This window comes from Nilaparvata lugens, chromosome 1 (assembly GCF_014356525.2).
Source record: "Nilaparvata lugens isolate BPH chromosome 1, ASM1435652v1, whole genome shotgun sequence".
NCBI classification, from domain to species: domain Eukaryota; kingdom Metazoa; phylum Arthropoda; class Insecta; order Hemiptera; family Delphacidae; genus Nilaparvata; species Nilaparvata lugens.
In genome coordinates, this window is record NC_052504.1 from 76,113,922 (window position 1) to 76,140,332 (window position 26,411).

The following is a 26,411-nucleotide window of genomic DNA, read 5'->3' on the forward strand; positions in this document are numbered from 1 at the left end:
CTAACAAGTAATTGAGTTCCAGATACTCCCAATTCCGCCTAGCAACATATTTCGAGTTCCGGATATTTCCAATTCCGCTGTCTGACAAATATTCGGAGTTCCACCCAGCAACAGTTTTCAGGCATAGGACATTTAACATTGATATTTTGAGTTCCAGATATTCCCAATTCCGCGGCCCCACTCAAACAGATACTACGCTTGCGCAGTAGAAAGGAGCAGTTCTGCAGCGAGCCTCGCCAGTTATGAAAGGGAATTCCTTCTACATGTGCATGCTCTAATATAAAAACTCACCGGCTCGACTCTGCCAGTTTGGAAAATTGCTCTCCAAAGTGTAGATGATTTAATCTTTGACAATACACAACAAATAGCTCTTAATATTCTGACAGTAAGTTGACTAGACATGAATATATTTATAGTAACTTGAATAATTATTTTGGCATATCACTTAGTAATTTAAGGCATGAGTTAAGTTAATAGAATTCATACAATCCATAGCTTTTCAATTTATTCATTTCATTTATAATAATCTATTGACCGACTTTGGAAAAGATGTGTGGATGTGTTATTAGTGTTGATTTTAATAGTTATTTAAAGCTTTAATTTCTTTGTGGTCCAAAAATAGTGTTCCTTTCTTGATCAACCTTAACTGTTCCAAACAAACAAAACCCATCATCATACATAGCTTAAACTCAACCTAACCTGATGTCCTGATCCAAACTTAACCTAACCCAAATCTACCTACACTATCTTGTCCTAAACCTAACCTTACATGTCCCAAACATAAGCTAACCTTATCCAAACATATCAGGGGTATCACCTAACCTACCCTAATCTGACCATAATCAAACCATATCTAATTTGACACACACCCAAACCAACCTAGTTACCCATCCTACCATAACCTTAAGCACAAAATTGCTTCCCGTTGGTTCGGAACCCACCTAAAACTGCACGTCCACAACTTATTTCTCATTACTGTGCTGCATCTTCCCACGCACGCACATGAATAAAGCTCATGTGGGCACCACCCTCAGAGAAAAAATTTAGCTACAGGTAAGCTCTACTCAAACGTTTCTATTAGTCAAAATAACTCAATAAATATTAGTTTAACAATATCTATCGACCAGACATTTTAGTTTTATAATAAATTAATTATTCTACAAAACTAATTTGTTTTGTAGAGTATTATTTCAAATATTTAGAAAAATAATAACTTGTTCAAAAGCCAAAATTTGCACTTTTTCCACATTTTTGTCAAATTTCATCTAGGTGCGACTTTCTATTCATGCACATGAGAGCAACAAAACAAATATAAAAAAAACTAAATTTCAAGTTTCAGCCATGTTTGTTTAGCCATCCGTTTTTTAGCTATCCTTTCAAATTTACAACAATGTTATATTTATTTCAACTTGTCAATATGTATAGGTCTGAATGCTGGATTCCGCAGGCCAGAATTTATTCAATTAAATACAATAATCAGCAGTCCTTGTGCAGCCATACTTCCATGTAGGAATATACGTTTATGTTATACGTTAAACGTATGTTATACGTTAAACGTATGTTATAAGTTTTTCATTTTGTCCCATTCCCATTCCTTCTTCTCTCTTGCAACTCTGCTAGGTCGCTCTGCCGCATACTCTCTTGAAATCTTTGTCACGTCTGTATAAGGGTTTCTTCGCATCGTGCATGGGTACCATAATCAAGTATTGTTTTGGTCCATCTTTCATCCGTTTTCCTGACAATATAGCCAGCCGAATTCTATTACCTCTCTATTATTATTCTGCCAATTAGCTCAGATACTAATAATAAAAAATCTGGTTTGGTACACTCACACAACTTTCCTTACTCATTGAACTGTAAGCCTCATTCTTAAACGGGAATAAATTAAGGGAATAATATAATGACGATTGGCGGCATCATATTTGAAACTACGATCAGACTACTAAATATGTGTATATATAATTGTTTTCAGAGTACTTTTCCTTTGTGTAAATTGTGAAATTCGATGATTTCTTCAAAAGTCGTCAAAACAGCTGTTCTACAGATGAAATATCTCGACTATGACTGTGTTCTTTTTATAAAATGCTCTACCTACCTACCTCATGCACAAGAAGGAGGTTACACAGTTGGACAGTCCATTTTTCAAGGATAGGGTGGAACCCCCATTAGTTTCCCAGGAAAAAGACTCATGCCAGTTGATAGAGCTGATAAATAACTATACAGGGTATGAATTTGAAAAAAAATCGGTCAAGTCATTTTTGAGAAAATCGTGAAAAACATGGTTTTTTAGTAATTATCTGCCATTTTTCTCAAGAATATTACGGAGCTCCTGCAATTTTCCCAGAAATGAGACTCATGTCAGTTGATAGGGCTTATGAATAGCTATCTATGGTATAAATTTGAAGAAAATCATTGAATCCGTTTTCGAGAAAACCGTGAAAAACATGGTTTTTTAGTCATTATCCGCCATTTTTCTCAAGAATATTACGGAGCTCCTGAAATTTTCCCAGAAATAAGACTCATGACAGTTGATAGGGCTTATAATTAGCTATCCATGGTATAAATTTGAAGAAAATCGTTAGAGCCGTTTTCGAGAAAAACGTGAAAAACATGGTTTTTTAGTAATTTTCCACATCTTGAATTGATTTTTTTTGAATTTCTTATTGTCGGATCCTCATGATATAAGGACCTTAAGTTTAAAATTTCAAGTCAATCGGTTAATTAGGAATGGAGTTATGGTGTTCACAGATATACGCACACACACACACACACACACACACACACACACACACACACACACACACACACACACACACACACACACACACAGACCAATACCCAAAAATCATGTTTTGGATTGAAATTAGGGTACTTGATTTTTTTTGGAAAGCAATACTTTCCTTACCTATGGTAATAGGGCAAGGAAAGTAAAAATCAAAATTGTTAAAAAAAAGTTGATTTCCCACTTTAATCCAACATTTTTTCAATTTCCATGTTACTTGTTACTTGTCCAGTCTTCTCCGCAGTCTGGTGACCGGGGAATCGTCAGATATCTTCCCTTTGATGGGGTTTTTGTAGAAAACGGTTTTGTGTTAGTCTTGTTGGTCCCCCGTTCGTCCCGTGTAGTGACTGTATGTATGCTCCTGCACATACTCTGTTGTGGTGTAGTACGGTCTCTCTATCAGGTAGCGCTTGAGGGCCTTGGCAAAGAGAGTATCGTCCTCAATATTTAGTATGACCGGCAGTTTATTGAAGTAGAAGGCTCCTGCGTAAGCTGGAGAGTCCTTAAATTTAGCAAGACGGTGCATTGGAAGGTCTATGTTCTTGGTGTTCCTAGTATGAAGACCATGTCTGTCACCTCTTAGTGCGGGTTTTGTCTTCTTTGCTAAGATTATTGTCTCCAGGATGTATATGGAAATCACTGTGAGTAAACTGTGTTTCTTGAACAGCGGCTTGCAGTGTTTCATTGTGCTTACTTTTAGTATTGTTCTCAGAGCTCTTTTCTGAATGACGAGGACTTTTGCAAGATGTAATTGTGGTGCTGAACCCCATGCTACTATGCCATATCTCAAATGGGAGACAAATAGTGCATGGTATGCCATGAATGCTGTTTTTTCCCCCAGTATGTTCTGCAGTCTTCGAACTACATATACCACAGATAACAGTTTTTTTTAGAGTTTTTCAATGTGAGGTTGCCAGGAAAGTTTGCTATCAACAATGATGCCCAGAAATTGTGTATGAGTGGCTATGGTGATTTGATTGTTTGTAGGATCTGCTGGGATATTGGTAGTTGGTTTGAATTTGACATGTATAGTCTTTTGTTTATTGTTAGGTTCAGTTTATTGCAGATATGAGTTGCTTCTTCCATAGTTGCATCTATTGGACTGTGATTTGGATCCTGATTTTTGTGTGGTACTAGTATTGTAGTGTCATCTGCGAATAATATGCAGTTTGTCCCCCTTTCGGGGCCAATAAATCTTGACATGTTCCCTTATGGACATGCCCTGGTGGCATGTCTGTGCTATGAACAAAAACCATTATTATTATTATTATTCCAATCTCACTGTGTAGATCATTAACATACACTAGAAAAAGTAGTGGTGCCAGTATTGATCATTGCGGCACGCCTCTGTTTACGGTCCGGAGAGAGGATTTGTACTATAGTAGCCTATGTTTTTTTATGGTGTTCAATTTCAACACCGCTTTGCTTCCGGTCCTCCAGCCACCACTGCGCCTTTCCCTTTATTTTGAGTTTTTTCAGTATATGTTTTAGGGTCTCCCAGCTGAGTGTAAGTCAATAAATTGGCCGGACGGACACTGCTTGTTTTTCTTGCCATAGCCGCCTATTTATACTATTGCACAACTCTGCAATAGCCCTCAAATGTGCTACGCACTCTTCTAAAGCCATGCTACTGATGTACCGATATCAAATTGTTAGTTTCAAGGTGTTCAATCAACTGATCGTAGACTGCCCGTTCTATAATTTTTGATGTTGTTGGGATGTTAGCAATAGGTAGCTATAGTTTTTAGGGTCAGTCTTGTCACCTTTTTTAAACTTAGGAGAGATTTTAGATATCTTTAGGCTTTTTGGAAATGCTGCCTATTCAAAAGATGTGTTGATTATGTCTATAAGTGGCTGTTTTAGTTCTTCCTCTCAATATTTTATAATTTTTCCAGTGATTTCATCATGTCCTGAAGAGTTATTGGCCTTTAGCTTCTAATTATTGTGCTCAGTTGAGCACTTGTGATGGCTCGAAATTGGCTGAGTACTACTGTTGTATTTTCTTGCCCCAAACAGTCATCAGTTGTGTCCCCCACTGCCATGACTCTATCGGCGGCTCAATAAATGCACAATTCAGGATGTTACAAACATGGTACGGGTCGGTCTATGGTAGTGCGACCATTGTGCTTGAGATGCACATTGTCCTTTGTAGTTGAGTATTTTTTACATCTTTCTTCATTTATGATTTTCCACAGTTCTTTCCTTTTTTCGTTGGTCTGCTGAATTTCTGATACAACTTATCCATTCTTGTTGTTTACTTCAGCTTCATATCTTTTCTTTGTTGTCTCATTGGTGAGTTTGTCACTTTGTGAGCGTGTCAGCAGTAGTCTTTCATTGGCCTGGTTTAATCTGTTTTTGAGGTCTATGGTTTCTCCATCGCAAAATACGCGATTTTTAGTTGATGTCATTTTCTTTGGTTCTCTTGGCATGACATCATCTATGTTCTGTCGCAGTATAAGAAAAGTGGTAACTATGGAACTGATGTAGGCCTACCCTATTACACTAGGAATGCTGAGAGGGGGTTCATAACATTGCCTCGTTCTCATTGTACTTTGTTTCAAAAGAGCTCCATTTTTTTGGGCCCGAAATTTTTGCCCGAAGTCAAAAGTGTAGCTGGTATTGCTTCTTTTAAATCTAGATTAAGGGTGTGGTTGATGAATCGTTCACCGGGAGAGATTGAGGATCTTTTTGGAATTTTAATCTAAACTTTATTCACTCGTTTCTTTTTTCAAGTTTTCTTTCTCGATGTTATTTCCTTTATCAATCTACATACACCGTTGGAAGGTGTAAGCTATTACTTAACAGCTCCATGTTGTATGACTGTGCGCGCGTGTGTGTGTGTGTGTGTGTGTGTGGTTTTAATTATTTATTATCCTTATTATTTGGTATAATTCATATTTATTATCATTATTATTTAGTATCATTATTATTTTATTCGCATTATTTCAGTTTATAATATCTCATGTGTGTATGCTAAGCGAATTCCTGATTTTATTTTCAATTATGAGATATGCTACTGTTTGCAGACAAAGTTCATTCTTTAGCAAGCAGTATTGTATTCCTTGACTGTACACTACGCAATTTGTTGAATTCAATATTTGATTATTGTTACCGTATTCTGTAATGTACTTGTCATTGAATAAAGATTATTTATTTACCACTTTTTGGTATTTCAAATCTTTCTCGATACCTATGCGTCTAACGGACTAACGGAAATCAAAACAAACTCAATACAAGAATAAAAGCTTCAAAAATGTCATCTGATAAATTTTTTTGAATCATCTATAGTTTTCGAGATAATGTCTGCTCTTGAAAGTGTAACATTAAAAAAAAAACAGTTTTGATCCATTTTTTTATATGTTTACTTTTATAACTTTTCAATAATAATTGATAAAAAAATCTGTGCTGATTATGAGCTTATCTATAGAGCATTGAACTTTCCTGAATTTTATGTATAATTTCATTATTTTAATAATTTTCTTACGACTTTCATTCATTGTATTTATTTATTTGTGGATACAATTTTAATCATTTTCTTACGACTGTTGCAGCAGGTTTAGTGTGAAATCTTTAGTTTTGCAACAATAGATCAGTTGACAGAGACATTTGGAGGGAATGTTTGGAACACAATTTTCTACTTTGTAGCTTTATTTGGATTAGTTCAGTAGATAGAAAGTGAACACATAGCTAAAGTCCACATCCTACACAATGGTAAATTGATAAGGATGATTTAAAAGTGGCATTTTATCATGTTTTGCTTGAATGCGCTTATATCGGAAACAATGCGTTCTACCGCTATAATGACCGTAACCATAAAAAATGAAGCTAGGTAAATTTCCTATAACTTTTGTTTGGTAAAGTTCTATTTATCTCCAATCGTTTTTGAGATATACGCTATTATAAAAGTAACATTGAAAAAGTTTTACATATTATGATTTGCTTTTTTAGGGCTTATAACTCTCCCAATTAAGTTCTTTACCTCTTAAAACTAACCTAAAGGATTTGAGGGTCAAAAATGTTTTATGAACAAGTGCTAATATTGTATTTTATTTATTTATTCTTGTGAAATGTACTGACAAAACCAGAGATAGATAATGCTGGTACTCTATATAAGATAATTACATCACTCTATATGAGCGCGGGGTGGTTTTTTGGATAAATATTACATTTTTTCTCGTTGATAATGGGATAGGAAAAGAAGCTCTATCGATAGGTAGGCCTAAAGGGTTTTTGATTGTTGATAATTTCAAGGGCTAAAATTCAGGTGTGAAGAAAATGGAATCCTTTGTTTTTGGAATGTTGAGAAAATGGTCTATTCAATGCGGCTGTCGGGGAGGAGTATTCTATAGTTGTAGTATATCAAAAGGAAATGGGGCTTCCAGGATAGGGGGGTTGGAGAGTGATCTATCGAGATATCGACATTTTTGAAAAACTGTTACCACCATGAGATAGAGCGTCAAAATTTGTATATAACACAATTTGAAACATTTTCAAAAAATGTAAACCAAAATAGATTTACCCAGACACTTTACTCTCCATTCCTTGAGTACTGGACATCTTGCAATAAAGTGGTACACATCTTCCTCTTCTTTTCTATTGCACAGAGAGCACAGAAAATTTCTATCCATTATAATTCAGGTCTATTGCTTCTCCTCTAGCCTTCATGATCCATTTGACCTGAGAGTAGGCAATATCGCTTTTAAGGTAACTGTCATTCCCTAAATTTAGATTAAAACTTTTATAAATTTTGTGGTATCTTGCTTCTGTCGCTTTACTTTGAAATCGTTCCATCTCACACTTATTCACGCCTTCTCTCAATTTTCTTAGTTCTCCTTTCCAATTGGCAAAGCTTTGTCTATTCAAGTTTATCTCTATTCCTAAATCTCTGGCCATATCATTCCAATGTTTATACCATGACAATCTCTGACTGATTATTTGTAACGCTAATTTTTTCGGATACCTATCATTCGTATAAGACAAAACTTTTACAATATATGAAGACTGCAAATTGAGAGTGAAATAATATATTGACGACTCTATAGTTTCCAGAAAAATGACATAGTTGGGCGTATTATGGGGTAAACCAAACAATCTTTTTATGAAATATCGTTTGAGCTTCTCTGCTTCCTCGAATTTTCTGTATCGAGCTCCATAACACATTATCGCTCAAGCTACCGCTCTAAACAATACCCACTTGGAAGCTAACGGCACCTTTCCATCATTTATCACCTGATTCCCTGCAGCATTCAAACCTCTCTTAGCGCATTTCAATCTATCGGCTAGGTGCGGGGTGAAACTCAAGTTTGGCGTGAGTGTTACTCCTAGGTATTTATACCTGTTAACAATTTCTATAGCTTCTCCATCAAAAATCCACTTTTCAGCACCTCTCCTTCTTCCACCTTTTCTAAAAATAATAATTTTCGATTTCTCGAGGTTTACCTCAAGTCTCCACCTCTCACAATACTGCTCTAACCTCTCTATCATGCGTTGTAATTCTCTTGGAGTATCTGCCCGCACCACAATATCATCCGCATACATGAGTACACCGAGCTTAACACCATCCGTAGTGGCACCTCCTCTCAATTCCTCCTCAATATCATTCTAAAACAATGCAAACAGCAAAGGACTGAGTAAGCAGCCTTGTCTGAGACCTGTATCTGTACTAAACGACTCCGTTAGGCCACCCTTATACAACACACTCGAGTTTGTGCCACTGTACAAGTTCTTAATTACTGAAAGAAAACTAGTGGACAGTCCCATAGATGATAATTTATATAGCAAAGCTCCCCTATTCACTGTATCGAATGCGGCCCGGTAGTCCACAAAGAATAAGGCATATTATTTACCACCTTTTTTTGTTGTTTTCAATTCCGACAATGAAATAAGATTAATAATCATTTTAACGAAAATCCTGAATAAATGCTGTAAATATATATTAATATATATTTATATTAATTGGCTTTTGAATAAATACATTCTCTATTTAATCCCATCTGAAATAAGATTACATAAATTATCTACTGTCGAGTACCCTTTTCGGAAACCTGCCTGATTTTCCTTCAAAATTTTATTACTGTGTACCCAGGACTCCAGACGAAGAAGAAGAAGACCAGTAAACGTTTAGCTATTGCGTCAATAAACGAAATACCTCTATAATTGGACACTGAATTGATATTCCCCTTCTTAAACAAAGGATAAATAATTGAATGCTTGAAAATCTCACGGACAACTGCTTCCCGAAACATTTTATTAAACATTTTAACTATTTCTCTCAATAACTCAATAACTCATCTGGAGGATTTTTATAAAATTCATAAGGAATGCAGTCTCTTCCAGCTGCCTTATTATTTTTAGATTTTTTTTAATACAATTTTGAGCTCTTCTATTGTTAAATCCCTATCTAATTGATCATTCGTTATCAATGGTTCTGCAAATGGAAAAAGGTTTGTATGAAGGGGTGCTCTGAGTAATTCGGAGAAATGATTGGTCCATTCTGGCGCTCTTATATTATTAATCGATATATTATCACGTCAGTATTGCGCTAGAACTCGTAGAGAACGGACGTATAGTGGAGTAGTAATAGTGTAGTGTAGAAGTAGTGAGTCAGCTGTTTGTTCGCGATTAAAAGTGGAACAAAAATATTGCATCGAGTATCGGTCGTCAACCGCGGTATTTTATGCAAGCAAAGCGACCTACTTTTCGCGGCGGTAATTTAGCTCCGTTCGCGTTTCCGTGTGCGTGAGTGTTGATTACGAGTGCTGTTTGAATTGTATGGTAGCGAAATCACACTATGTCCGACTTAGTGAAGCCACCAAGTTTTCCTGCATCAGAGGAAGAAGAAAGGGAAGCCACTAACGAGAGCCTGGACACCAACAACAAGGCAAATACACCAGAAATCCAGTGTTCACCGGATCAATACATAAAAGCAAATAAACTCAAATCTTCAGCCGAGCAGGTACTTTTCATCGCCAAGAAATGCCACCACCGCCAATCATTGTGGATGGTATTAAGAATCTGAATGTACTTCTCACAAGTTTGAAAAAAGTGTCACCAGCTGACAAATTTAGGATAAAACTGTTAAGTAAAGAAACATTTAAAGTAAATGCAGTTGATTCGGAAACTTATCGGAATATTACCAGAGAATTGATTAAAGATGAGCTTAACTGGCACTCCTATGAAGATAAACAGTCGAGACCAATAAGAGTGATGATTAAAAAGCTTCATCACTCTTGTATTACAGAAATGGTTCTGGAAGATTTGAAAGTAAGAGGATTGAAAGTTCTAGAAGTTGCAAACAAGCTGAGGTGGAAGACAAGAGAACCATTAGATATGTTCATGGTATCATTCAGCACGGAAGAAGATATAAAAACAGTATTTGAATTGAAAAATATACTTGGCTGTAGAGTGGAAGTTGAAGCATTGAAGAAGGCCAATCTGATACCGCAATGCAAACGTTGTCAAGCATACGGCCACACTCAAAAATATTGTAACAAGGAGCCTAGGTGTGTTAAGTGTGTAGGTAAACACCAAACAAAGGAATGTTCGAATCCCAACGATGCTCTACCAAAATGTATTCATTATGGTGAAGCACATCCAGCCAGCTATCGAGGTTGCACTGTTGCAATCGAATTGCAAAAAATCAGGAATTCTACTAAAACAAAAACTATTGCAGATTCACGAAAGAAAATCATTCAAAATATCCCACCAAAAATCACGGAAAATACAGAAGCTCACAATCTAAACAATGGTAATGCAGTTAAGAAATTGACTTTCGCCCAGATTGTCTCAAAAGAAAATAGATCGAAATTGGAAGAGCCAAAAAGTGAAGTAGAAGAAGGCACCAATAATATTTTGCAGCTAATCTTGGCAAAACTGGATAGACAAGAGCAAATAATCACCTCACTACAATCTAAATTTCAGAAGTTGGAACAGAGTAGACTACTGAAATTCAAATGATTCGTTCACTAAAAATAATGGAATGGAACGCGAATGGATTGTTACAACGGCAACAGGAGTTAGAAGCAGTTCTAGACATAGAAAAAATAGATATATGTCTTATAACTGAAACTCACTTTACAAATCATTCGTTTATCAAATTCAAAGGCTTTAAGATCTATCATGCTTTACATCCCAGCAATGTCGCGAGGGGTGGGAGTGCCATCATTATCAGAGACAATCTACAACATCATGAAGAAGTGAAACATGAAAGTGATAGAATTCAATTGATAGGTGTAGCAGTTCAAGCAGTAAATTATAATGTCACAAAGTAAAATTGTGACGGGAAAATAATGCTAAATAAATAATAATATTGAAGAAAGACGCTCGGCTATCAGCAAAGCTAGCCGGCCGCGGAGATAAGGAAGGTACTGATGGCGCATCATCTTCCGCGCATCGGGACGATATCCACCGCCTCTGACGGCGGCACAACTCCATCCCCTCCACTTTGCGGGAGTATTTAAACGCCAGACGAGCCCCAGACCACAGCATTCCGCTCACAACCTTCCTGCTCCTTGTACAGCGGCCCGTCGGCTGCCGTACGTCCCTGACCTCCCATCTTCCTAGGGCACAGCGGACCGTTGTCTGCCGTCCCTGACTCCCATCTCCCTAGGCACAGCGGACCGTTGTCTGCCGTCCCTGACCTCCTATTCTTCCTTTTCCCAGGGCACAGCGGACCGTTGTCTGCCGTCCCTGACCTCCCATCTCCCTAGGGCACAGCGGACCGTTGTCTGCCGTCCCTGACCTCCTATTCTTCCTTTTCCCCAGGGCACAGCGGACCGTTGTCTGCCGTCCCTATTCTTCCTTCTCCCCAGGGCACAGCGGACCGTTGTCTGCCGTCCCTGTCCTCCCATTTCCCCAGGGCACAGCGGACCGTTGTCTGCCGTCCTGACCTCCCATCACCCTAGGGCACAGCGGACCGTTGTCTGCCGTCCTGACCTCCCATCTCCTAGGGCACAGCGGACCGTTGTCTGCCGTCCCTGTCCTCCATTTCCCCAGGGCACAGCGGACCGTTGTCTGCCGTCCCTGACCTCCCATCACCCTAGGGCACAGCGGACCGTTGTCTGCCGTCCCTGTCCTCCCATTCCCCAGGGCACAGCGGACCGTGTCTGCCGTCCCTGACCTCCCATCACCCTAGGGCACAGCGGACCGTTGTCTGCGTCCCTGTCCTCCCATCTCCCTAGGGCACAGCGGACCGTGTCTGCCGTCCCTGTCCTCCCATTTCCCCAGGGCACAGCGGACCGTTGTCTGCCGTCCTGACCTCCCATCACCCTAGGGCACAGCGGACCGTTGTCTGCCGTCCCTGTCCTCCCATTTCCCCAGGGCACAGCGGACCGTTGTCTGCCGTCCCTGTCCTCCCATCTCCCTAGGGCACAGCGGACCGTGTCTGCCGTCCCTGTCCTCCATTTCCCCAGGGCACAGCGGACCGTTGTCTGCCGTCCCTGTCCTCCCATTTCCCCAGGGCACAGCGGACCGTTGTCTGCCGTCCCTATTCTTCCTTCTCCCCAGGGCACAGCGGACCGTTGTCTGCCGTCCTATTCTTCCTTCTCCCCAGGGCACAGCGGACCGTTGTCTGCCGTCCCTATTCTTCCTTCTCCCCAGGGCACAGCGGACCGTTGTCTGCCGTCCCTATTCTTCCTTCTCCCCAGGGCACAGCGGACCGTTGTCTGCCGTCCCTATCCTTTCTGTCCTTCCTTTTCCTACTCCACTGGAGCGGAACCGAGGCCGTAAGGCCGATACAAAATTACATCAAAGTGGTGTCATCAGAGAAGAGAGCGACCTTCACGCCGTCAGAAGCACCAGGAGGTGCTGTTCACGCCAGCTGAGGCACAAAGAAGAAGGAAGAGGAACTTCGACTGCCTCCTTTCCCCGCCCACATTACGACTGAGCGAAGTCATCCAGGAGCAACACCTGGGTATCAATCACCCACCTCTGAAGCTACTCAGGGTGTACGTGATAGATTGGCGCCCGCACTTGGGGCACGAGGCAACGAAGTAAGAATCATCATGAGTGAACAGGGCGAGTCTGATTCAGATGCTCGACATCAGGAGCTGACAGAGGATCAGTCAGTTGAGGACGTAAACCCCGAGGTGATAGCCGACCCCAGAGTTTCCTGGATCTATAAATTGAAAAAGGAAGAAGCGTTCAATCTTCTACAAGATTGGGGCATAGTGTCATCTGGAACACTTGCTGAGTTGAGAAGGTTGTTAGTAGAACAACATAAGAAGATGGCTGTACGTTATCCCAGCCCAAGACCCGGAATAATGAGCAGAAGCAGTGAGGAATCTGGACACTCGGCAACAGGTACTCATGCTAAAGTTGGAACCAACATTCACACAAACCCCCTCATGGACCCAGGGGCGGTATGTGACAAAGTAAGAAGCTGGAGACTGTCTTTTGATGGCCAATCAGATGCTCCCAGCTTTCTAGAAAGGCTAGATGAGCTACAACAAGCCTATGGGCTTACTGGCAACCAACTACTAGTTGCCCTTCCTGAATTACTAGTTGGTAAAGTTACTCTATGGATGCGTAATCGTCGTGACCAGTGGAAATCATGGGACAATTTTGTGACAGATTTCAGATCACGCTACTACCCACTTACCTATGAGGAGGACCTCGAGAATCTAATTCAGGCAAGGAAGCAAAAGGAAGGTGAATCGTTTGACGAATTTCTCGAAGATGTACTGACACTCATGAGACGTCGAGGAGGTTTTACAGACGAAAATAAATTACAGAGAGTGTATAAGAATCTCCTCCCACGGTACAAATTGTATATTCGGCAATCAGATGTTCATAGTATCAACGAATTGGAAAAATTCGCGAGGGAGTATGAACAAATAAAAGCAGAGGAGAAACAGAATAGACAGAATTCGAGAGTTCACATGATTGAGGACACGAAAAAGATTACAAGGCTCAAGGTTGAGACAGTTATAACCCCTACTAGTAACAGACCATCTCTTAGTGAGTCTGAACCCATGTGTGGGCAATACAAGAGACCGGGGCACTGGAGATCACACTGTCCCGATATTCCACCATGTAAAAGGAGCGGAAAAAGAGCACTGATATGTGTCTGTGATGTGCAGAAGGAGAATAAAACTCCGAACAAGACAGCAGTGATGCGAACGGCACACAGGATTCCTGTGATTGAAGAGTCATCAAGGGACAACAGACTATTCATTACTGTGACAATCGGTGGTAAAAAGTGTCGGGCATTACTAGATAGTGGCGCTGAAGCTAATTATATGAGTAATGAGGTTTATGAAGTTCTCAAAAAAATAGGGATGATAAGGAAGGTACCAACTCATCACCACGCAATATTAGCTGATGGACGATCTACCCCATTAAATGGGAAGCTGACAACTAATGTAACTATAGGACAAATCACAGTTCCACTAGTGGCGTCTATAATGGAAGGACTTGGACAAGAGTTGCTATTAGGCATGGAATTTATGCGTGATAACAAAGTGAATATTCACACATCCACGAGAGAGGTGGAGTGGGATCCTCCCCAATTGAATCCTTCAAGTCAGCGAATTATGTCAGGATTGCTCTTATTGAGGACTGAGAGAACATCAGTCCCAACAATAGCGGCTGTAGACTCCAAATCTCCAGACAACAAGAGTCGGAACAGAAGGATGTTCAAGAAGGATGGTTTGAACAGAGTTGAATCCAATGCCTTGATTGATAGAGAGGCAGAGTTGTCATATATTCCAAGACAAGCATCCAGGGATGACATAGTTGATCACTGTGATGGAATGAATGACTCTGAACGACAGGCCGCGATTTATGCTCCAACTGTCAGAGCAAAGACTTTGAACTCTGAGAAAGTTAGGATGCAACAAATGCCACCTCATGGCAAGTCAGAATCTAGCCCAGCAGTCGAAATGGAGAGGATAACTCGAGGTGAGATACCAGCCTCCACAGACCAACTGACACCCCCGCTTCACATGACAAAACAGAGGGTGATAGTGAAAGGATCAGAGTCACCCTTAAATGACAAAGAGACGGTTGAGGTCTCAGTGAGGCGAGTTCCAGTTCGTGTCGAGTCAGATGTTAGCATCACGGTCAACACAAAGCAGATAGTCCCACAGGATCCCAGACCAGGCCCATCTAAAAATATGGATCTGGTGCTGTGCCACCGCAGCACAACACCAGGCAAGCGCAGAAGAGCAGGTCGACCACGTATAAAAGTCCGGTTACCAGATGGACGATGTAAATATGTACCGAGGATCAGGTATAGATGACGATCATAGTGGAGGTGTACACCTCTTAAGGTGATGCCTAGACGGCTCACACCTTTTAAGGTGGTGCCATAGAGGGCTCCAAACACCCCCCCCCCCCCCAAGTAGGAGTGGGGTGTCACAAAGTAAAATTGTGACGGGAAAATAATGCTAAATAAATAATAATATTGAAGAAAGACGCTCGGCTATCAGCAAAGCTAGCCGGCCGCGGAGATAAGGAAGGTACTGATGGCGCATCATCTTCCGCGCATCGGGACGATATCCACCGCCTCTGACGGCGGCACAACTCCATCCCCTCCACTTTGCGGGAGTATTTAAACGCCAGACGAGCCCCAGACCACAGCATTCCGCTCACAACCTTCCTGCTCCTTGTACAGCGGCCCGTCGGCTGCCGTACGTCCCTAACCTTCCATCTCCCTAGGGCACAGCGGACGTTGTCTGCCGTCCCTGACCTCCCATCTCCCTAGGGCACAGCGGACCGTTGTCTGCCGTCCCTGACCTCCTATTCTTCCTTTTCCCCAGGGCACAGCGGACCGTGTCTGCCGTCCCTGACCTCCCATCACCCTAGGGCACAGCGGACCGTTGTCTGCCGTCCCTGACCTCCTATTCTTCCTTTTCCCTAGGGCACAGCGGACCGTTGTCTGCCGTCCCGGACCTCCCATCTCCCTAGGGCACAGCGGACCGTGTCTGCCGTCCCTGACCTCCCATCTTCCTAGGGCACAGCGGACCGTTGTCTGCCGTCCCTGACCTCCTATTCTTCCTTTTCCCCAGGGCACAGCGGACCGTTGTCTGCCGTCCCTGACCTCCCATCTCCCAAGGGCACAGCGGACCGTTGTCTGCCGTCCCTGACCTCCTATTCTTCCTTTTCCCCAGGGCACAGCGGACCGTTGTCTGCCGTCCCTGACCTCCCATCTCCTAGGGCACAGCGGACCGTTGTCTGCCGTCCCTGACCTCCTATTCTTCCTTTTCCCCAGGGCACAGCGGACCGTTGTCTGCCGTCCCTGTCCTCCCATTTCCCCAGGGCACAGCGGACCGTTGTCTGCCGTCCCTATTCCTTCCTTCTCCCCAGGGCACAGCGGACCGTTGTCTGCCGTCCCTATTCCTTTCCATCCCCTCAGGGCACAGCGGACCGTTGTCTGCCGTCCCTGTCCTCCCATTCCCCAGGGCACAGCGGACCGTTGTCTGCCGTCCCTGACCTCCCATCACCCTAGGGCACAGCGGACCGTTGTCTGCCGTCCCGACCTCCCATCTCCCTAGGGCACAGCGGACCGTTGTCTGACGTCCCTGTCCTCCCATTTCCCCAGGGCACAGCGGACCGTTGTCTGCCGTCCCTGACCTCCCATCACCCTAGGGCACAGCGGACCGTTGTCTGCCGTCCCTGTCCTCCCATTTCTCCAGGGCACAGCGGACCGTTGTCTGCCGTCCCTGACCTCCCATTCCCTAGGGCACAGCGGACCGTTGTCTGCCGTCCCTGTCCTCCCATCTCCCTAGGGCACAGCGGACCGTTGTCTGCCGTCCCTGTCCTCCTATTTCCCCAGGGCACAGCGGACCGTTGTCTGCCGTCCCTGTCCTCCCATTTCCCCAGGGCACAGCGGACCGTTGTCTGCCGTCCCTGTCCTTCCATTCCCCAGGGCACAGCGGACCGTTGTCTGCCGTCCCTGTCCTCCCATTTCCCCAGGGCACAGCGGACCGTTGTCTGCCGTCCCTATTCTTCCTTCTCCCCAGGGCACAGCGGACCGTTGTCTGCCGTCCCTATTCTTCTTCCTCTCCCAGGGCACAGCGGACCGTTGTCTGCCGTCCCTATTCTTCCTTCTCCCCAGGGCACAGCGGACCGTTGTCTGCCGTCCCTATCCTTTCTGTCCTTCCTTTTCCTACTCCACTGGAGCGGAACCGAGGCCGTAAGGCCGATACAAAATTACATCAAAGGTGGTCATCAGAGAAGAGAGCGACCTTCACGCCGTCAGAAGCACCAGGAGGTGCTGTTCACGCCAGCTGGCACAAAGAAGAAGGAAGAGGAACTTCGACTTGCCTCCTTTCCCCGCCCACATTACGACTGAGCGAAGTCATCCAGGAGCAACACCTGGGTATCAATCACCCACCTCTGAAGCTACTCAGGTGTACGTGATAGATTGGCGCCCGCACTTGGGGCACGAGGCAACGAAGTAAGAATCATCATGAGTGAACAGGGCGAGTCTGATTCAGATGCTCGACTCAGGAGCTGACAGAGGATCAGTCAGTTGAGGACGTAAACCCGAGGTGATAGCCGACCCCAGAGTTTCCTGATCTATAAATTGAAAAAGGAAGAAGCGTTCAATCTTCTACAAGATTGGGGCATAGTGTCATCTGGAACACTTGCTGAGTTGAGAAGGTTGTTAGTAGAACAACTAAGAATATGGCTGTACGTTATCCCAGCCCAAGACCCGGAATAATGAGCAGAGCAGTGAGGAATCTGGACACTCGCAACAGGTACTCATGCTAAAGTTGGAACCAACATTCACACAAACCCCCTCATGGACCCAGGGGCGGTATGTGACAAAGTAAGAAGCTGGAGACTGTCTTTTGATGGCCAATCAGATGCTCCCAGCTTTCTAGAAAGGCTAGATGAGCTACAACAAGCCTATGGGCTTACTGGCAACCAACTACTAGTTGCCCTTCCTGAATTACTAGTTGGTAAAGTTACTCTATGGATGCGTAATCGTCGTGACCAGTGGAAATCATGGGACAATTTTGTGACAGATTTCAGATCACGCTACTACCCACTTACCTATGAGGAGGACCTCGAGAATCTAATTCAGGCAAGGAAGCAAAAGGAAGGTGAATCGTTTGACGAATTTCTCGAAGATGTACTGACACTCATGAGACGTCGAGGAGGTTTTACAGACGAAAATAAATTACAGAGAGTGTATAAGAATCTCCTCCCACGGTACAAATTGTATATTCGGCAATCAGATGTTCATAGTATCAACGAATTGGAAAAATTCGCGAGGGAGTATGAACAAATAAAAGCAGAGGAGAAACAGAATAGACAGAATTCGAGAGTTCACATGATTGAGGACACGAAAAAGATTACAAGGCTCAAGGTTGAGAAGTTATAACCCCTACTAGTAACAGACCATCTCTTAGTGAGTCTGAACCCATGTGTGGGCAATACAAGAGACCGGGGCACTGGAGATCACACTGTCCCGATATTCCACCATGTAAAAGGAGCGGAAAAAGAGCACTGATATGTGTCTGTGATGTGCAGAAGGAGAATAAAACTCCGAACAAGACAGCAGTGATGCGACGGCACACAGATTCCTGTGATTGAAGAGTCATCAAGGGACAACAGACTATTCATTACTGTGACAATCGGTGGTAAAAAGTGTCGGGCTTACTAGATAGTGGCGCTGAAGCTAATTATATGAGTAATGAGGTTTATGAAGTTCTCAAAAAAATAGGGATGATAAGGAAGTACCAACTCATCACCACGCAATATTAGCTGCTGGACGATCTACCCCATTAAATGGGAAGCTGACAACTAATGTACTATAGGACAAATCACAGTTCCACTAGTGGCGTCTATAATGAAGGACTTGGACAAGAGTTGCTATTAGGCATGGAATTTATGCGTGATAACAAGTGAATATTCACACATCCACGAGAGAGGTGGAGTGGGATCCTCCCCAATGAATCCTTCAAGTCAGCGAATTATGTCAGGATTCTCTTATTGAGGACTGAGAGAACATCAGTCCCAACAATAGCGGCTGTAGACTCCAAATCTCCAGACAACAAAGTCGGAACAGAAGGATGTTCAAGAAGGATGGTTTGAACAGGTTGAATCCAATGCCTTGATTGATAGAGAGGCAGAGTTGTCATATATTCCAAGACAAGCATCCAGGGATGACATAGTTGATCACTGTGATGGAATGAATGACTCTGAACGACAGGCCGCGATTTATGCTCCAACTGTCAGAGCAAAGACTTTGAACTCTGAGAAAGTTAGGATGCAAAAATGCCACCTCATGGCAAGTCAGAATCTAGCCCAGCAGTCGAAATGGAGAGGATAACTCGAGGTGAGATACCAGCCTCCACAGACCAACTGACACCCCCGCTTCACATGACAAAACAGAGGGTGATAGTGAAAGGATCAGAGTCACCCTTAAATGACAAAGAGACGGTTGAGGTCTCAGTGAGGCGAGTTCCAGTTCGTGTCGAGTCAGATGTTAGCATCACGGTCAACACAAAGCAGATAGTCCCACAGGATCCCAGACCAGGCATCTAAAAATATGGATCTGGTGCTGTGCCCCCGCAGCACAACACCAGGCAAGCGCAGAAGAGCAGGTCGACCACGTATAAAAGTCCGGTTACCAGATGGACGATGTAAATATGTACCTGAGGATCAGGTATAGATGACGATCATAGTGGAGGTGTACACCTCTTAAGGTGATGCCTAGACGGCTCACACCTTTTAAGGTGGTGCCATAGAGGGCTCCAAACCCCCCCCCCCCCCCCCCAAGTAGGAGTGGGGTGTCACAAAGTAAAATTGTGACGGGAAAATAATGCTAAATAATAATATATTGAAGAAAGACGCTCGGCTATCAGCAAAGCTAGCCGGCCGCGGAGATAAGGAAGGTACGATGGGCGCATCATCTTCCGCGCATCGGGACGATATCCACCGCCTCTGACGGCGGCACAACTCCATCCCCTCCACTTTGCGGAGTATTTAAACGCCAGACGAGCCCCAGACCACAGCATTCCGCTCACACCTTCCTGCTCCTTGTACAGCGGCCCGTCGCTGCCGTACGTCCCTGACCTCCCCCTTCCTAGGGCACAGCGGACCGTTGTCTGCGTCCCTGACCTCCCATCTCCCTAGGGCACAGCGGACCGTTGTCTGCCGTCCCTGACCTCCATTCTTCCTTTTACCCAGGGCACAGCGGACCGTTGTCTGCCGTCCCTAACCTCCCTCTCCCTAGGGCACAGCGGACCGTTGTCGCCGTCCCTGACCTCCTATTCTTCCTTTTCCCTAGGGCACAGCGGACCGTTGTCTGCCGTCCCTGACCTCCCATCTCCCTAGGGCACAGCGGACCGTTGTCTGCCGTCCCTGACCCCCATTCCTAGGGCACAGCGGACCGTTGTCTGCCGTCCCTGACCTCCTATTCTTCTTTTCCCCAGGGCACAGCGGACCGTTGTCTGCCGTCCCTGACCTCCCATCCCCAGGGCACAGCGGACCGTTGTCTGCCGTCCTGACCTCCTATTCTTCCTTTTCCCCAGGGCACAGCGGACCGTTGTCTGCCGTCCCTGACCTCCCATCTTCCTAGGGCACAGCGGACCGTTGTCTGCCGTCCTGACCTCCTATTCTTCCTTTTCCCAGCCAGCGGACCGTTGTCTGCCGTCCCTGTCCTCCCATTTCCCCAGGGCACAGCGGACCGTTGTCTGCCGTCCCTATTCTTCCTCTCCCCAGGGCACAGCGGACCGTTGTCTGCCGTCCCTATTCTTTTCATCCCCTCAGGGCACAGCGCGGACCGTTGTCTGCCGTCCCTGTCCTCCCATTTCCCCAGGGCACAGCGGACCGTTGTCTGCCGTCCCTGACCTCCCCTTCACCCTAGGGCACAGCGGACCGTTGTCTGCCGTCCCTGACCTCCCATCTCCCTGGCACAGCGGACCGTTGTGTGACGTCCCTGTCCTCCCATTCCCCCAGGGCACAGCGGACCGTTGTCTGCCGTCCTGACCTCCCATCACCCTAGGGCACAGCGGACCGTTGTCTGCCGTCCCTGTCCTCCCATTCTCCAGGGCACAGCGGACCGTTGTCTGCCGTCCCTGACCTCCCATTCCCCTAGGGCACAGCGGACCGTGTCTGCCGTCCCTGTCCTCCCATCTCCCTAGGGCACAGCGGACCGTTGTCTGCCGTCCCTGTCCTCCTATTTCCCCAGGCACAGCGGACCGTGTCTGCCGTCCTGTCCTCCCATTTCCCCAGGGCACAGCGGACCGTTGTCTGCCGTCCCTGTCCTTCCATTCCCCCAGGGCCAGCGGACCGTTGTCTGCCGTCCCTGTCCTCCATTTCCCCAGGGCACAGCGGACCGTTGTCTGCCGTCCCTATTCTTCCTTCTCCCCAGGGCACAGCGACCGGTGTCTGCCGTCCCTATTCTTCTTTCCCCCCTTCCTCTCCCCAGGGCACAGCGGACCGTTGTCTGCCGTCCCTATTCTTCCTTCTCCCCAGGCACAGCGACCGTTGTCTGCCGTCCTATCCTTCTGTCCTTCCTTTTCCTACTCCACTGGAGCGGAACCGAGGCCGTAAGGCCGATACAATTACATCAAGTGTGTCATCAGAGAAGAGAGCGACTTCACGCCGTCAGAAGCACCAGGAGGTGCTGTTCACGCCAGCTTAGGCACAAAGAAGAAGGAAGAGGAACTTCGACTTGCCTCCTTTCCCCGCCCACATTACGACTGAGCGAAGTCATCCAGGAGCAACACCTGGGTATCAATCACCCACCTCTGAAGCTACTCAGGGTGTACGTGATAATAACTTTGTTGTTGCAGCTATTTACTGTCCTCCCAGATATTCCATCAGAAGAGAGGAGTATTCGACATTGCTTGATATGTTAGGAGAAAAATTCATTCTTGGTGGTGATTTCAATACAAAGCACGTGCATTGGGGACCGCGCTTAACAACTCACAAGGGAAGACAGCTCTTCAAAGCAATGAAAGAGATGAGGTGCGAAGCTCTTTCAACTGGTAAACCAACCTATTGGCCCACTGATACGAGGATAATCCCAGATCTCATAGATTTCTTCCTGACAAAAAATATATCAGTTAATTATTTGCATTTAGAGGATTGTTTCTACCTCAATTCCGACCACTCACCCATCATTATGACTCTGAGTGATTCAATTCTATGGAAGGAAAATACTTGTCCAGCGTTAGCAAATAGCCGCACTGATTGGGATGGCTTCCAACAGATGCTGGAGGAAAGATTAGAATTGAACTCACCATTAAGGAACGAAGAACATATTGATCGGGAGTTGGAAAAGTTTGTGACTTCCCAACTGTGACTTCCCTGTTGGAAATCCAACAGGCAGCATGGTGTAATACCTCACAAATCAGAAGAAGAACCACTGGAAATAATTAACCTGCGGAAATCAGAGAATTGATTGTTTAAAAACGAAGAGCTAGAAGGAGATGGCAGCAATCACGTTCCCCCCCCCCCCCAAGACAAAAGAGTTTTGAACAATTTAACTCAAGAACTAAGGAGAGAGATTAAATGTATCAAGGAAGAATCAATTAATAGTTACTTGAGAAACTTGACAGCAGAATGCAGCACGGACTACTCACTCTGGAAGGCAGCTAAAAAAATAAAACAAACCAAGTTGCTTGAAAGGATTTTACTTAGTAGGCTAAAACCAATAATTGAGAGACAGCACATAATTCCAAACCACCAATTTGGCTTCAGAGTGAAACACTCAACAATAGATCAAGTGCATCAGATTATAAATGTAATAGAGAAGTGCTTAGAAGAGAAAAAAATTTGTTCAGCAGCTTTCCTTGATATAGGGCAAGCTTTTGATAAAGTATGGCATGAAGGTCTCATTTTCAAGCTCAAAAAGTGCTACCAAGCAATATACAGATATATTACAATCCTATCTCACTGACAGATACTTGGGGTCAGGCATGAAAGTTCATATTCTGATTTGAAGGAAATTAAAGCAGGAGTTCCTCAAGGCAGTGTTCTGGGACCAGTTCTTTACCTACTCTATACCAGCGATATTCCCAGCCTGATGAGAATACTACAGCAACATTTGCAGACGACACAGCCATATTATCAGTAGACAGTAATATACATATTGCAACGGAGAAACTACAGAGATCCATCAACAAAATTCAAGATTGGACTTGAAAGTGGAGAATTAAATTGAATGAAACAAAGTCGATTCACATCAATTTTACCAATAAGAAGGACCTGCCCATACCAATAACTATCAACAACCAAGTTGTACCATATGCTAATGATGCCAAGTATCTAGGTATGACCTTGGACGCAAAGCTTCGCTGGAAGGCCCATGTCAAGAAGAAGAGAGAAGAGCTTGGAATCAAATATAAGAAGCTGTATTGGCTGATCGGAAGAAACTCCGTCCTTTCAATCCGAAACAAAGTACTTCTGTACAAACAGATATTAAAGCCAGTATGGACGTATGGTATACAACTTTGGGGGTGTACCAAAGACAGCAACATCAATGTCATTCAACGTTTTCAAAACAAAGTGCTAAGGAACATTGTGGATGCTCCTTGGTATGTCAGGAACAGCGATCTTCATAGAGACCTTCACGTCGATCTGGTGTCCACCGAGATCCAGAGGCATGAGGAGAGGCACAAGGGGCGACTGCACCAACATGACAACGTCGGGGCGATCCAGCTGCTAGACAATGGAGGGTTGGTGCGGAGGCTCAAAAGAAGGAAACCGTTTGAACTAGTGTAGTGCTTGTTCAAGTAGTGTCCAGTGAAAGAGCAGAGCAGTGATTGAGTGAATCTAGCTTCTATAGTGCAGTCAATAAGTGTACATATTAATTAAAAAATAGCAGTAAGAGTTCCTAATGAGAAATTCACTGTTCAATTTTTCAAGTAGTAATTTAGGATAGAAAAAAATTAGCTCATTAGTCTTTAGACTAGATGGCTATAGAATTGACCAATAGAAAAAAAAATATTATCACGTCTTTTCAATTTATTAACTGCCTCCTAAAACGCTTTTGTATCTTTTTCCGTCTCCTAAGCTCTTGCAAATTAGTGTGCAATAACTCTTCTCCTTGGCAGTACTCAGATCTTTGTAATTTTTCCTCTCAATTGATAGCCTTTCTCTGATAAAATCAGAACTTCTTTCTCTGAATATTTCTAATAGAGGAAATACTCTATCACAAGCTTTATCATATCACACCTGCTTGAACTTGGCTTTATGCTGTCCTAACTGTAGTGATTTATTCGATGATCTCTTGATACAATCTACAACAGCGATAACTTACTGTTCTACATCAGCGTTATCATCAATCCTTTCACTTGCATTCATGTGACTCATATTTCGAATAATTCTATTTTTATAATATCTATCATCAGCTCTACTCCAAATAAGTTTTGGTGGCAAATTAATGTGTGTATCATCAACTCTTTCAACTACTCTAACTTTTTTCAACTGCAGTTTTACTGGTAAATGATCAGAGTACACCTGTGGTATTACTAAAAAAGTCATGTCAAAATATTAAACTACCACTATACATTGCAACCAGATCAATAACAGATGCACCCATACTTCATAATAAAAGTAAAATGCCCGTCTTCATCACCCTTAGTCCTACCATTTAACAATACTAATCCAAAATCCTCACAATTTGAAACATTTTCAAAAAATCACACTGACTAAAGTACAGGACGAGACATAGTTTTTTCATGAGGAAAATTTTTGCCGGTCAGAGATATCAAATGTGAAAAGTAGCTAGGCAAGCATGCACAAAGCATATATTATATCGTGCACATTCTTGTAATCTCATGTAAACTTTTACATTTTTTTTTAATTCTGAGTGTCTGCCAACAATCTGTACAAAAGTGTGGAAACGGTCATCCGAATGGGCAAAGTGGTAAATCCGCTCCACCAGCAAAGGATAGGGTACCGGTACCAGGTTTGATTCCCAGTCTGGACGTAATTTTTGGACACTTTTATTCTTCAAATTTCCTTCTGTAATTTAGTTCTTTGATCAATATTTGCAGTAACAGAAATCCTTAGTTCTATTCATATAGCTTTTATTCGACTTGAAAATGGCATTAGTATTAGTCTATTAATAATAATTGATTGATCTTGTCTGCAACAAATTCCGTGCTGCTCCACTAAAAATACGTGTTAATTACTGAAATATAGTGATTCAGAGTTTAATTTTATGAAACATTTCTTCCATAACAATTATTCTGGAAACTCAAATTACAAAAATCGCTTGAAATTGTCTGATAAAAATTGCATCGTAAAAAGAAAATCGTAAGCTAAGCCAACCTGCTGGAACACAGGACTGGGTGAGATCTTTGCATAACTTACTTACTGTGATATTTATACTAAAGAAAAAGAAAATACTACTGATCTGGACCACAACTAAACGCTAAATTTATCATCATACAGAATTCATGAGTTGAAATGCGAATTTTGCGACTTGAAAAACTGACATGTGCATATCAGTACTGTGACGTATCAACATGCCAAATTTGCATGTTGCATCAACATGCCAAATTTGGTTTGAGCATAACTTGATTAAAAAGTCTATTTCACAAGATTTTAGTATTACTATGACTGAGTTCTATTCTTACGGTTTTTAATAAATACATTAACCATTGCACGAAACTATAAACACGGAAAATTGGTTATATCATTCATGTACATTTTTGTCTCTTGACTTTCTTCAAATATTACTGCAGGAAATTCAATTATAAGCTGTTAAAATCCAGTGATTAAAGCTTACTCTTGTGATAATTCAACATATCATTCAATTCACTCATTCATTGCATAATAAAGACAACCTAACATCGACAAGAAAAAATTGCATAACTAATGCATACTAAGGAACTGAAATTAGTATAAATAACCATATTTCTAAATCTTCTTGAACTATAATTCAATATCGGATGTTGCAATTTAAATGTGCAATTTAATGTATAGACCTGAATAATATAAGTTGAAGTTGAGGAAAACTTTGTGTTGAATTCTATGTACTGAAAACTGTGACACCAACAACTCAAGGCTGTGATAATCTTTGAAACCATTTATAAAAATTTCGTTTTTACCAAATAATCTGTGATACTAAATAGTGATAGCTTATAACCTCAACTATAATTTATATACGTTATTTTTATCTGTGTCTCTTGCCCAACTGAGCTGTAGACTGTTACCGAATCGGCCTTCATCTTAGTTCCCATTATTCGATGCTGTAAATTCCCACGTCAATGCTTTTTGTTCACTGCTGAACCACACTATATATATTTTATAGACTCCAATTATTAAGGAATTATAAATAAAACTACCGAACTGGTAGATTAGAAACTATGACAAAGCAAGATAGAATACAGAAATCACAAGACGATGAAAAGAAAATGCCTGAGCCTAATAAAGGCGTAGCTGGACAAAATCAATATTTGTGAAGAAGTGGTCCACGATAACGACAAGGCAGTAGCATGCTGCTGTGATGAAAATAAGTGGTATCACACAAAATGTGTTAGAATAACGGATGAGAAATACGACCAGATGAAGGAGGGGACGAGGGGACAGGAGATGATCAGGCATGGCTATGTGATAGTTGCTACACCCATTTAAATAACGAAGAAACACATATCTCCACATTGCTGAATAATTCTGACAACTCTGAAACAAATCAATATAAGAAACGCAATACCAG

General features: G+C 43.1%; 1 protein-coding gene across 2 annotated transcripts in view; it reads left to right on the top strand.

The window, feature by feature from the left end:
• Positions 1-233: 233 nt before the first annotated feature.
• LOC111043299 overlaps positions 234-26,411 on the top strand; it is a 45,799-nt gene continuing 19,621 nt past the window's right edge. Inside the window, exon 1 of one of the 2 annotated variants that reach the window (XM_022328209.2) lies at positions 234-385. Coding sequence is in view for 1 of the 2 variants with exons in the window: in XM_039443421.1 (XP_039299355.1) it covers positions 1,016-1,053 (38 nt within the window). In the remaining variant the exon portion in view is untranslated. Of the gene's footprint in view, positions 386-474; positions 1,054-26,411 lie in introns of those variants that run through there. The other variant, XM_039443421.1, reaches the window with a different exon arrangement.